Here is a 12,352-nt window from a genome sequence, read left to right as displayed (position 1 = left end):
AGTGATATAACAATAGAAAACGTTATGAATTGTTAGTTAATTTTATTGTAAAGATAGGAGATAAATGCGATAAATAGCGATTTGGTTTGGCAGCGTTTTTGTATGGCCTGTGCCTCTTTGTCTGTTATTACTAAAAAACAATCACTTGAAAGTTTGGATTAAGAATATGAGTCACAACACTAGAAATAATCGTTCGATACCGATATTTATATGTATACAATATGTTGCATCGTCATTTCGATAAGATAAAAAAGATCGATATAAATTTTAATCATTTCAACGGGTGCAAGTAGTGATAGACAACGTTAACTTATTAAAAAATTGTATAATGGAAAATGAAGAAATAATGGCGTATATATTTTCGCGCGATAGTCACGACGGTGAAATGTCATCTTTGCCACAAATAAGTGATGAAAATTCAGATGATGATGCCGAATGTAATGATAAAGTTACAAGTGAACCAGGGACGCCGATAGCCGAATTTCAAAAGACACCGTACAATACAAGAGCTCTTAGCAAAAATGATTCCACGTACAGACTTGAATCATTTCAGAAGCACTACATGATGATATTCAATCAAGAAAATATCGATGGTTTCAAGCCTCGACTGGGAACTGAAAAGGATGTCTCGGCACTTTGCCGAACTTTTTCAGAATATAACTTTGAAATCGACGTACATAAAGATCTGACGAAGCTACAAATAATGGAAGAACTCAGAATATGTAAGTGTACTGGACATATTTGTTACGTTGTTAGGTTAGGTTAGGTTAGTTATTACACAATGATTATATTTGACTGCGTAATACGTAATAGTGTTTTTATAACGAATAGACTTTGTATAAGAACTAATATAACTATGCGCAAGGTTTATCATAATCATATTTAAGGGGGAACATAATCATAAGAAACACACAGATATTGGCGTTGTTTTTATTGGTGGTTCAAGTGAAAGTATGAGTATAAGAATGTACGGGTACCATCCACTCATCATGTATTCTACCGCCATGCAGCAATACATTGTATTTTTTAGTCTGGCCACAATATCGAGTGAGTTGGTTTACACCTGTGGTACAATGCACCGGCACAAAAGACGTAATAAGTTGGTCCCCAACTTGGTGGTTCATTCTATCTAAGGAATGGTTAATATTTCTAACTGCGCCAATTCTATGCGTTGCGGTGACCACTTTCCATAACGTAGTCCAAATTCTCGTTAACTTAACTATTTTATAATAAACGGTATATATTCAGATGGATTTGCACTTCAAATTACCATTTGTTAAGATATATAGTGTTTTCTTCCTTACTTTATCTTTTTTTTTACATATTTCTAACATTTTCGGATCATCCAAAAAGGCTTTATATTTAAGCTATTTTTCAATTGTTTTTCATGTTTTTAAATTGTTTTTCATAGAAATCTCAGCTTACCCCGTAGATAAGTTGTTAAATGTTTTACAAGAACAGAAGAAATCTCCCAATTTCATAAAATTTCAAATCGTGATATAAAAATAACACAATTTTTCAAAAGTTTTCGTATGTTTGTAATTTACCTTATTCTTATTATTTATAGGAAGAATATAATGAGAAAACTAACATTTTTCTCAATAATAATGATATACATTTTTATATTTCGATATTTTCTACAAAACAAAGTAGATATAAGTCAAGAATACTTAGAATTCGTTTTTTTATTTATTCAGTTAATTATAGTTAGTGTTTTTTTATCAAATCATGAAATTGTAAAATGAAAAAATCACTAATGTGGGTGTTTCACGGCTATAGTTTTGTTGTGTTCCTCTTTCATCGTGTATCTGTGTATACTCTATTTCAACCATAACGGGTAAAAATAAATAAATAGGCTATTTGACAATGCGAACAATAAATTGTGAGTTATTGTAATCAGTGTATACTATGAGTTTAAAAATGGTTATGTACTAACGAAAGTTGAAAATAGCTAATACTTATAATTTATTCAAAAATCTATAAGTCAAAATGCATTTTTTCAAACGTTCGTCACGTGACACAAAACACTCCTGATTGGCCGGGCCGGGCTTATGATGAAGTCACTTTCTTGTAAACTTTGCTTTTCTACTATATGTACCACAGATTAAAATACAAAAAAGTGACGTCACGGACCCCATTGCAGCGCCATATTGTCCAAGTAGCGTTTTTGCGCGCTATTTAAATATGAAATTTTTAATATGATATTTTTCGGCAAATATGTACTAGAAATAAAAAACGTAACTTTTACTGGGTTCCTTAACTTCTACTTAAGAATATAAAATGGATTTTAAAAACCAGTCAAATAGCCAATTGACGCTATATCATTGGTCGAGAGAGAGAGTGATAAATCTATGAACTATGAATACTTACTATGGATTGGCGACTTTTGAACGTCGACGAATCTGTTGTCGGCATTTTGTGGAAATAAGTTGTTAAATGCAATAGTGTTGTATTATAAATAAAGATGCATTAAAAATATAATTTTTAGCAGTATAAAATATAGCTGAGTTATTAGCAAATCGCATGAGACGTTAATCTAAGAGATTTTTAACTTCTTTCCTACTTCCAATAGATAAGCCTATATATTTGTCCGGTCAAAATAGACACTTCAATTTATAATAATACGCCTAGAGTGTTATCATAAAAAATATAAGATAAAATTAGATCTTAGATTAGTAGATCTTGCTATTTTTATTTACTCTAGTTACTAGAGTAACTATTAAAGTATAAGAAGATTGTAGTATCCGTAAAAATATACGTAGAATACGCCAACAGAAGAAGAAGAAATGCACCAAGTATTTCCTAAGATTATATCAATCTTAAATATGATTATTATTAATGAAATAAAATGTATATATATTTATCTTACTACGGTACTATTTAACGCACGTAATATCGTTGCATACCAATGACAGTTACGCTTAGGAAGATGAATTAAAGTTCAAAGATAATGTTTAAGTATTTATCTGATAGTTTTTTTAACATATCCTGTTTACAACTCTGTTCCTATTTGTTATCAAATAAGTGCATTACTCATAAAATTTCTTGCATTAAATATATTTTATGAGTGCTTAGGAAATAATATTAAGTTGTTGTTTCCGCCTGTCGTCGAGTATTTGATATAGCCGGAGATTTAAAGTTATAGGCAATGAATGTAGGACCTTGAAAGCCTATGGATTTATACTCCAAAATATATAGAGCTAGATGTCGCCCGCAGTTTCTCGTGCTGTTGACTGGTTGTTAGTTTTTAGGCATAAAATGTAGCCACCTTTTTAGAATAATGGAAGAAAGAATTGTTTATTTAGGACACGGAACATTTATAAAAAATACAAAATAAAAAACAAAAATAAAATATAATATAAATATATATATAAATAACAAAGAAGGAACGAAAATATTTTAAAAAGAGATTTAGTCGTGTACTAAATACCTAGGTGTACACCTATTCAGCACCATTCAACTTCCAAGTTGGGTTCCAAAAAACCTAACGCTTATTTTCAATGATACTATTTCGTGGTCGAATAGATCTATATGTACATAAAACAGCTATGTAGTTTAATAACGGAACAAACGAGGCATTATAATAATATATGCAACAAGCTAGTATTTTTTTTAATTTGACTTTTATATGTACACAGATAATTTCGATTAAACTTTGACAATTAGTGAAATGGCCATTGACATGTGTCAATTAAAAAAAAAATTGTTGTACTAAGCTTCAAACATCCTTGAAATCGCTTTATCGATAAAAAGGCGATAAGATTACTGAGGCATGATAAATTATAATAAAACGATGTTATGAATGTCTTCTGATACGACAGAATCAGGGGCTCCCTTTGTGTTATTAGTAATGATTGAATCACACACACACACACACACACACAACAGCCTGTAAATTCCCACTGCTGGGCTAAAGGCCTCCTCTCCCTTTGAGGAGAAATAAATTCTATATTTTTCTTCTAAGTTATAAAAACGATTAAATACTGGATATCTGTCAATATTTAAAAAATAATTATCCAAATGATGTAAGGTATCCTTGACATTTCCATTGTCTATAGTTACAATTTCCCAAATACTTAATTCTGATAATTAATTGGTTTATCTAATAGGTACTGCACCAAAGCAAATACTATATGCGTGATTTTCAACCGTCTTCAAAAAGGAGGAGGTTATCAATTCGTCTGTATTTTTTATTATAAAAAATTAAATGTAACAATAATTATAACTAAATTATATTATTGTAAATTGACTTTTCTTAGTCTAATATTTTTCAATTCATTTTACTTAGGTGGTCTCTAAATAATATTTTGAATTCGCAATTATTTTTATTACTTTTTCGTGCATAATAATTTGTTTTGAAATAGTTTTATTTGAAGTCGGTTTTTCTATATTTTAAATTTTTTTATTTATTTTTATCACATACAGTTAAGATGTAAATTGAAATATGATGAAATTTAATCTACAAATTTTTCCATAAATGATGATAATACAATGTTTTATTTCAAAAATAAAGATAAAAAACAGTGGGGTGCAAAGATAACACAATCTTGATTGGATATCATTTCAATCAATGATACTGTTTTTTCTGAATGAGCAATCAAATAAATATCTTCAAAAATTATCATAACTATTATAAATACGTAAGTGAATTCGTTTATTTTGTTGTTTCACTTGTACCCCTCAACTACACAGCCATCTTGACCAAACTATGCTAGGTCTTATCTTAAGTTAAAAAAAATAAAAACCGTGCAAGTGTTAGTCGGATCGGCGGAAAGAAGGTTTCGTACTACTGTACGAGATTTAAAGACTTTCGGTACTCGACCTATATATATTATAAGCATTAAGCAGTGCGTAGCTATCGTAGGGGCAGGTGGTGCAGTGCACCTGGGCCCCGGAGTTCAGGAGGCCCTCTAAACTAAACCTTAAGCTTCTGAAACTAGAAACCCTGCGCACAAAATTTCATATTTGGTAATTTTAAAGGGTATTTATTAGTTAAAGAGGGATGAGAAAGAGGGGGTGAGGGCCCGGTTCACTTTCTATCGGCGCCCTTCCTCAGCTACGTCACTGCCTATAACTTACTGCTTCTTGCTAAATGTCACGATTCTTGGTCAACGGGTATCAGTATATTAACTTATGGGTTTGATTGCTAATAGAAATGTCATCATCATCATCATCATCAACAGCCTGTAAATTCCCACTGCTGGGTTAAAGGCCTCCTCTCCCTTTGAGGAGAAGGTTTGGAACATATTCCACGACGCTGTTCCAATGCGGGTAGGTGGAATACACATGTGGCAGAACTTCTATGAAATTTGTCACATGCAGGTTTCCTCACGATGTTTTCCTTCTCCGCCGAGCACGAGATGAATTATGAAGACAAATTAAGCACATGAATCAGCGGTGCTTGCCTTGTTTTGAACCCGAAATCATCGGTTAAGATGCACGCGCTCTAACCACTGGGCCATCTCGGCTCGGATAGAAATGTATGGACTATATTTATGACATAATCTAATCATTTAATTGCATAGACTTAGAGAAGACTAAGCTTTAGTTTTTTCACCACTCCAAGGGACTGAGGTGCAGATTTCAGTCCCTCGGAGTTGTGAAATGCCTCAGTATTCTAGTACATTTTATACATATATCTTAATACCATTACACAAAGTGCTTTGATGGGCAGACAGACAGACAGTTCCTTTTTCCTTTAGGGGTACGAAGCCCTAAAAAGTTACAGGTTACAAATGTTCCACTTAAGCTTTGTGGTAGATTTTAACCAGATACGTGAGAGATTTCCTTGCTATGTTGTTGTGCATAAATTTGACCGGGGTTTGCCCAAATTACCAGTAACCTTCGCCTAAGTACTCCTCATCTTAAAAATAATTCTTAATTGTTTCAGTGTCAGAGAAAGACTGGACAGATTATGGGTGCATTGTAATAGCGGTGCTAACTCACGGGACATATGGAGGCCTGCTCAGGGCGAAGGACATGCAATACACCGAAGGCGAAATAATAAACCATTTCAAAACTCACGACAAACCCACGTTATTAACCAAACCGAAGTTTCTAATAGTTCAGGTAATATATTTTTTTATCATCTTCTTACATACGAATGTTATGGTTGTTTAAATTTATTATCACAACCACAAAAATTACTACTACTAACTATAATGTTGTCTTAAATTTTCGCGATTATTACACATTTAAATAAAACTAGTTATAACGGATTTTAATCGCGTATATTAATTATTTTGGACATCCCGACGTTTCGAGCACTTTACAGCGTTCGTGGTCACGGGTAGACTAAGGTGGCATTTGTCTATTTGAAGAACAAAAAAAAATATTATTTGCAACTACCGCCAACGATTTCTCATGAGAAATCGTTGGCATTCCAATCGTTGGGATGTCCAAAATAATTAATATACGCGATTAAAATCCGTTATAACTAGTTTTATTTAAATACTACTAACTAATTTGTCAGTTACAAATGGTCATAAAATTGAGATAGGTGGCATCGTTGGTCGAGGACCAGGAGGTTTTTATAGAATACTAGCGACCCGCCCGGCTTTGAACGGGTGCAATGCTTATTCTAAATATACTACAGATTTTATCTTATTTCTATTACTATATTGTACATTGATTATATCCAAAAATCTTCCTGTCGAATCATTCTATCTATTAAAAAAATCGCATCAAGTTCCTTCCGTAATTTTGAAGATCTATGCATAGATAGGGACAGACAGCGATAAGCGACTTTGTTTTATATTATGTTATGATACGATTTTTCGTGGATTTGCTTTTCTTAATTTTGTCAAACCTTATAGTTTAATTTGGAAGATGGACAAAGCCAATTCTGCCCCGACAGTGTTGACTTTATCCATCTTCCAAATCTACCTATAGCGGATAAATATTTCCAGGCTTGTCGAGGGACGAGACCGATACAGGGCATGGTTGTGGCACGAGCAGGAAAAATACGCAAAGACATTGATAAAGATGAAGAGCCTTACACATTACCTATTGAATCTGATATGCTAATCCTTCACAGCTCATACAGTGGTAACCCGTCTCACAGGTAAGATTAATCGTAAGTAAATTGAAGACAATTTGATTCTTTCAGGGCAAGAAAACCAGCTTGAGTCTGTTTCTAGTGTTTTTATAATGATGACAAAAGCTTTTCTGTACATTGTAAACATCGTTTTGTCGTAGATATTCTGTTAATTAAGCTTAGTTGATTAAATGTCCTCTGTCATCTCATAGAGTTGGCGTGGAGTATCATGCTACTATAATATGGGTTGGGGAAGCCGTATGAGGTCAGCATTATTCCCTAAATGGAATTCTATTCACGATGTTCTCATTATAGATATAAATTAAGCAAATAAAAACTCAGCGATCAAATCAAATAATTAAATAAACATTTGATTATATATAAATTGGCAACACTTATCATAATCTAAAACTATTTACAGAGACGAGCTCCACGGTTCCTGGTTAATACAAGCGCTTTGCGCTGAAATCACAAACAGTTCACCAGCATTGGACCTTGAATCTATCATAACCGTTGTCAAAAGGAAAGTTGCAATCGACATGTCCCATAAAGTATACAACAGACAGACGTACGAGATGGACATAAATAAACAAATGCCAGTCATGACGTCGACGTTGATAAGAAAACTCTATCTAAGGAAGTATAATGATGAGCAATCGTCACCTGAAGCTTATTGCGATAAAGGGGTGATTGGTCAGAATGAAGTCTTCGATGGTGAAGTATCAGGGGCTCCCCTGTTTCCCCAACTCGGTCCTTGTTTCTGCTTCTTAAATCATTACACGTATTTGAAGAAGTGTTTAAGGTAATTATATTTATGTTTAAGTGTATACTTCATTATTAAATATTAAAAATCGTCAATCATCACTATTATTATTCAGTTTTGCTTTATAGTGTGTGGGCGAAAATTTTAAATCAAACAGCATGAACTGAAAATATGCATATATCGGACATTACCAAAACGTAATCTCGTTTCGAAAATATTGTTTTTTTCCTTATACTGTTTGTTAAATTAATATGTATAAGTGTTAATGTATATGTTGGCGGACGAGCATATGAGCCACCTGATGGTAAGTGGTCGCCATCGCCCATAGACAATGACGCTGTAAGAAATGTTAACTATTCCTTACATCGTCAATGTGCCACCAGCCTTAGGAACTAAGATGTTATGTCCCTTGTGCCTGTAGTTACCCTGGCTCACTCACCCTTCAGACCGGAACACACCAATACTGAGTACTGTTATTTGGCGATAGAATAACTGATGAGTGGATGGTACCTACCTAGACGGGCTTGCAACATTATTATTTACTAACATGTAAATATGTAATTTTATATGTTATCCGTCTTTTGTTACAAGAAAGATCGTCAGTTAGAACGACATCTTTATATTGAAATTAATTTTCAATACAATAACGTAACACAATAAGCAGATCAAGGAAAAATTTTATAGTTTAAGAAAATATACGGAACATGTAAAATTCGTATTTATGCACGCACATGATCTTTGTAGTTACATAAACTTATATAAAACGTTCTTACATCTCATAGTACATTAGAAGTCAAGGTTAATTGCGGTACACACTTTACATTGTGATTGATTAGAGACGTGTCCAAAAAATCTGCAGCGAATTGTGTCTAAAACATAACGTTATGTATTCCCCCTTCTTATATATTTGCGATTATAAATCTTCGCCCACGGCTGCGTTCGCGTTTTATGATTAGTCCAGTCAATAAAGCCTAAAATCCCTAACAAATTCGTAACACGACGAAATTTTGTGGGTTTGTTTAGGGAGGTAAAATAACTAACTGTGTGATTTTGGTTGTCATGTGTTAGGCCAAAAAGTAGCCTATGTCCTTTCGTAGAGTTCAATTTTGGTTCATAGCAAATTTCATCAAATTCGGTTCAGCAGTTTCGTTGTGGAAGAGCGACAGATAGATAGATACTTACATTTATAATATATAGTTTATATTATGAAGCGAACTTTTTGGATGGAACCTCGGAATCTGTTAACATGTTAAACCAACATTTACTTGGTGGTAGGGCTTTGTGCAAGCCCGCCTGGGTAGGTACCACCCACTCATCAGATATTTTGATATTTACGGTTTGAAGGGTGAGTGAGCCGGTGTAACTACAGACACAAGGGACATAGCATCTTAGTTCCCAAGGTTGGTGGCGCATTGACGATGTAAGGAATAGTTAATATTTCTTACAGCGTCATTGTCTATGGGTGATGATTACTACTTACCATCAGGTGGTTCATATGCTCGTCCGTCAACCTATTCCATAAAATAAAAAAATACGAGGCCTATAATTTTTTCTAGGTTGGTTTGTGTTGGCTTTTCTATACATTTTTTTGTCTTGGTTGTCATGTGTTAGGCATAAAACAGCTTATGTCCTTTCTTGGACTTTGAATTTGTTTCATAACAGACTGAGTTACTTTCACATTTATAGCATTGGCATAGATAACGGTGATTTATGTTTTATTTTCTAACGCACGATAGGAGAACGTACGGTTATCTTAGTTCGATAATAAAGTATTTTTTCTTCCTATGAGATAACAGCTTCTGTTTCAATTAATTTCCTTCGTACCAATCGTTACAACAGTTGTTATGTCAAAAGTTATGCGGGATCATTTACCTTGCATACAGAAACACATCGAATTGTTTCAAATTAATTTAATTGATGCATTTGGTTCAAAGAGGTTAATAGTTGGTACTCTTAATGCTTAGCAAGAGAAAAGAGTAATCGCTTAAGGCGCTTAATGTCGCTGAGTGGCACCAAATTAGGATTATAAATTTCATCACGAGAATTTTTTCAAGATTAGTGGGATTACATGACAGAGGCTTCTTTCAGTGGCCAAGGCTTTTAGATAAGATGATAAAGAGATAACGGAGACATGTACAGGGGTCAAAACAATGGCGTTAAAGTCGACAAAAGTGCACTGAAATACAGTAACGCTCAAAGTTTGATAAATAGTCAAATGTCTGGGGTAATAAAATTTGGGGATGTCTGTTTTTAATTGGCCTTTGCGACAGGAACTATCTTTATATTTTTACCGACTTATCTCGAATTAGATCCACGTCAAAATTCAATACTCGAGATGTTTCCTTTAAACAGCAGCCTCGACATTTTTTAGATAGAAATCAAGATAAGATTGCAACTTACAGAGGAGTAGGATTCTTGGACTTTGGATAATGTTATGTATATATTTTACAGGTATGTAGTAGCGGAGAATTCAGAGGACAGGGTGGCACAATCGTATCTAGATATAAGTGAAACGCTTGAAGATAGCGACGAATTCAATGCAACTAAAGAGAAGCTGGCAACTCTTATTTCAGAACACCTCTCAACTTACGATGGTAGCTTAGATTTTTATAAGTATCTGTATCTATATAAAAGAAGGCTTTAGCTTTATATATTTCTTTAAGTACGTAATATGTTAAGCACTTTGTGATAATTGTTATAAATATATTAATAGTATTTAATTTAATTTTTGGATATGATGTACATTGTTTTTTTTTACAAAATAAATAAATTTTGTATAATCTGCTCAAATATTTTAACTTTGCCTTTAACTTATTTTTTTGTTAAGTCTTTCCTTGGAGTCAAAGCTAGTTTCATGTCAAAATTAATCAAATTTCACACATTTGATACGATTTGAGAACCTTTTAGAAAAGACCGTACTCATTTCTTAAAGAACGGCAACGAACTTGCATACTACGTTCCAGATGCCCATGGGCGATGGTAGTCACTTTCCATCAGGTGAGACTCCTGCTCGTTTGCCACCTATAACAAAAAAAGACAGAGTTACTGCGGCATTTTAAAAACCATGGAGTATTCGTTCATTTCCATAGAGAACTTTTCCTTTCTTCGTATGCTTAATTACTGAAGATCGTGTCGTCGTATCGTGTGTCAAGTAGCTAGCTTAGCGGACATATAAATGTAAACATTTCATGCCGGTTGTTGATGGTAGGGCTTTGAACAGTCGGGGAAAGAATAGGTTCATCATCTTAAGATCTATTTTCGTGTGCTCAATATGAGCGATAATCTGCTTTACCGATCGAGAATGACATATTGCGTCGCAATGATTTGATGTTTAGATTCAAAAGGTACTAAGAGTTTAAGTCTTGATAAAGGAATTTGAAAACTGACGAAGGTTTTCTTACTCTGATTGTACATGTACACTTGGGTAGGTACCACTCATTAAACATTTTATCGCCAACGAGTTATACTTAGTATTGATGTGATCCGGTTTAAAATGCCAGTGACCTAGTGTTAGTTAAAAACATATCACATCTTAATTCTCAAGGTTAGTAGTGCAATGTTGATGTAAGGAATTGTTAATATTTCTAATAACGTCAATTTATATGGACGATGTTACATTACATTGTTGCCCGCGGCTTCGCTTGAGTTTTGGGATGTTGCTTGTCATGTGTTGGGCAAAAAAGTAGCTGTTCTTTCGTGAAGTTTAAGTTTGCTTCATACCAAATTTCATCAAATGTGGTTCAGCAGTTTCGTTGTGAAAGAACGACAGACAGACAGAGTTGCTCACATTTATTATATTAATTTATATTATGAAGCGAACTTTTTGCATAGTAAGTAAAGTAGTAAAGTAACAGCCTGTAAATTTCCCACTGCTGGGATAAGGCCTCCTCTTCCATTAAGGAGAGGGTTTGGAACATATTTCACCACGCTGTTCCCATGTTCACATGTGGCAGAATTTGGATGAAATTAGACACATGCAGGTTTCCTCACGATGTTTTCCTTCACCGCCGAGCACGAGATGAATTATAAACACAAATTGAGCACATATATATATATATATATATATATGTGTGTGTTTATATAGTGGTGCTTGCCTGGTTTTGAACTCGCAATCATCGGTTGAGATGCACTCGTTCTAACCACTGGGCCATCTCAGCTCAACTCAATGTTAAGTTGCATCTTAACTTTTTGTATTGAACCTCGGAATCTAATAACGAGCTAAACCAACGAGTTCTTATATATATATATATATATATATATATATATATATATATATATATATATATATGTATATATATATATATATATATATATATATGTGTGTGTTTATATAGTTGTGCTTGCCTGGGTTTGAACTCGCAATCATCGGTTGAGATGCACTCGTTCTAACCACTGGGCCATCTCAGCTCAACTCAATGTTAAGTTGCATCTTAACTTTTTGTATTGAACCTCGGAATCTAATAACGAGCTAAACCAACGAGTTCCATACATTTTTCGACGTGTTAATGGGACGTATTAAATTTCAACTGATTTTGGAATGTTAATCATTAGCC

At 33.7% G+C, this 12,352-nt stretch overlaps 1 protein-coding gene across 1 annotated transcript; it reads left to right on the top strand.

Annotated features, from left to right (window-relative positions):
* Positions 1–261: 261 nt before the first annotated feature.
* LOC124540067 (caspase-1-like) lies at positions 262–10,533 on the top strand. Its single transcript, XM_047117475.1, has 5 exons — positions 262–722; positions 5,891–6,069; positions 6,909–7,063; positions 7,458–7,838; positions 10,251–10,533. The coding sequence occupies exons 1-5, from the start codon at positions 329–331 to the stop codon at positions 10,441–10,443; spliced, it is 1,302 nt and encodes a 433-aa protein (XP_046973431.1). The 5' UTR covers positions 262–328; the 3' UTR covers positions 10,444–10,533.
* The last annotated feature ends 1,819 nt before the right edge of the window (positions 10,534–12,352 follow it).

Source organism: Vanessa cardui, chromosome 24 (genome assembly GCF_905220365.1).
Source record: "Vanessa cardui chromosome 24, ilVanCard2.1, whole genome shotgun sequence".
In the NCBI taxonomy this organism is placed as follows: Eukaryota; Metazoa; Arthropoda; class Insecta; order Lepidoptera; family Nymphalidae; genus Vanessa; species Vanessa cardui.
The sequence above is the reverse complement of the archived record's forward strand: the minus strand, read 5'-3'. Positions and strand labels throughout refer to the sequence as shown.

What these genes read in the sequence shown, in the direction of transcription:
- LOC124540067 (XM_047117475.1), top strand. Translation starts at nt 329, where the DNA reads ATGGAAAATGAAGAAATAATGGCGTATATATTTTCGCGCGATAGTCAC. An exon ending in AGTGGTAACCCGTCTCACAG is followed by an intron (nt 7,064 to 7,457) that starts GTAAGATTAATC and finishes AACTATTTACAG; the next exon opens with AGACGAGCTCCACGGTTCCT. An exon ending in TATTTGAAGAAGTGTTTAAG is followed by an intron (nt 7,839 to 10,250) that starts GTAATTATATTT and finishes TATATTTTACAG; the next exon opens with GTATGTAGTAGCGGAGAATT.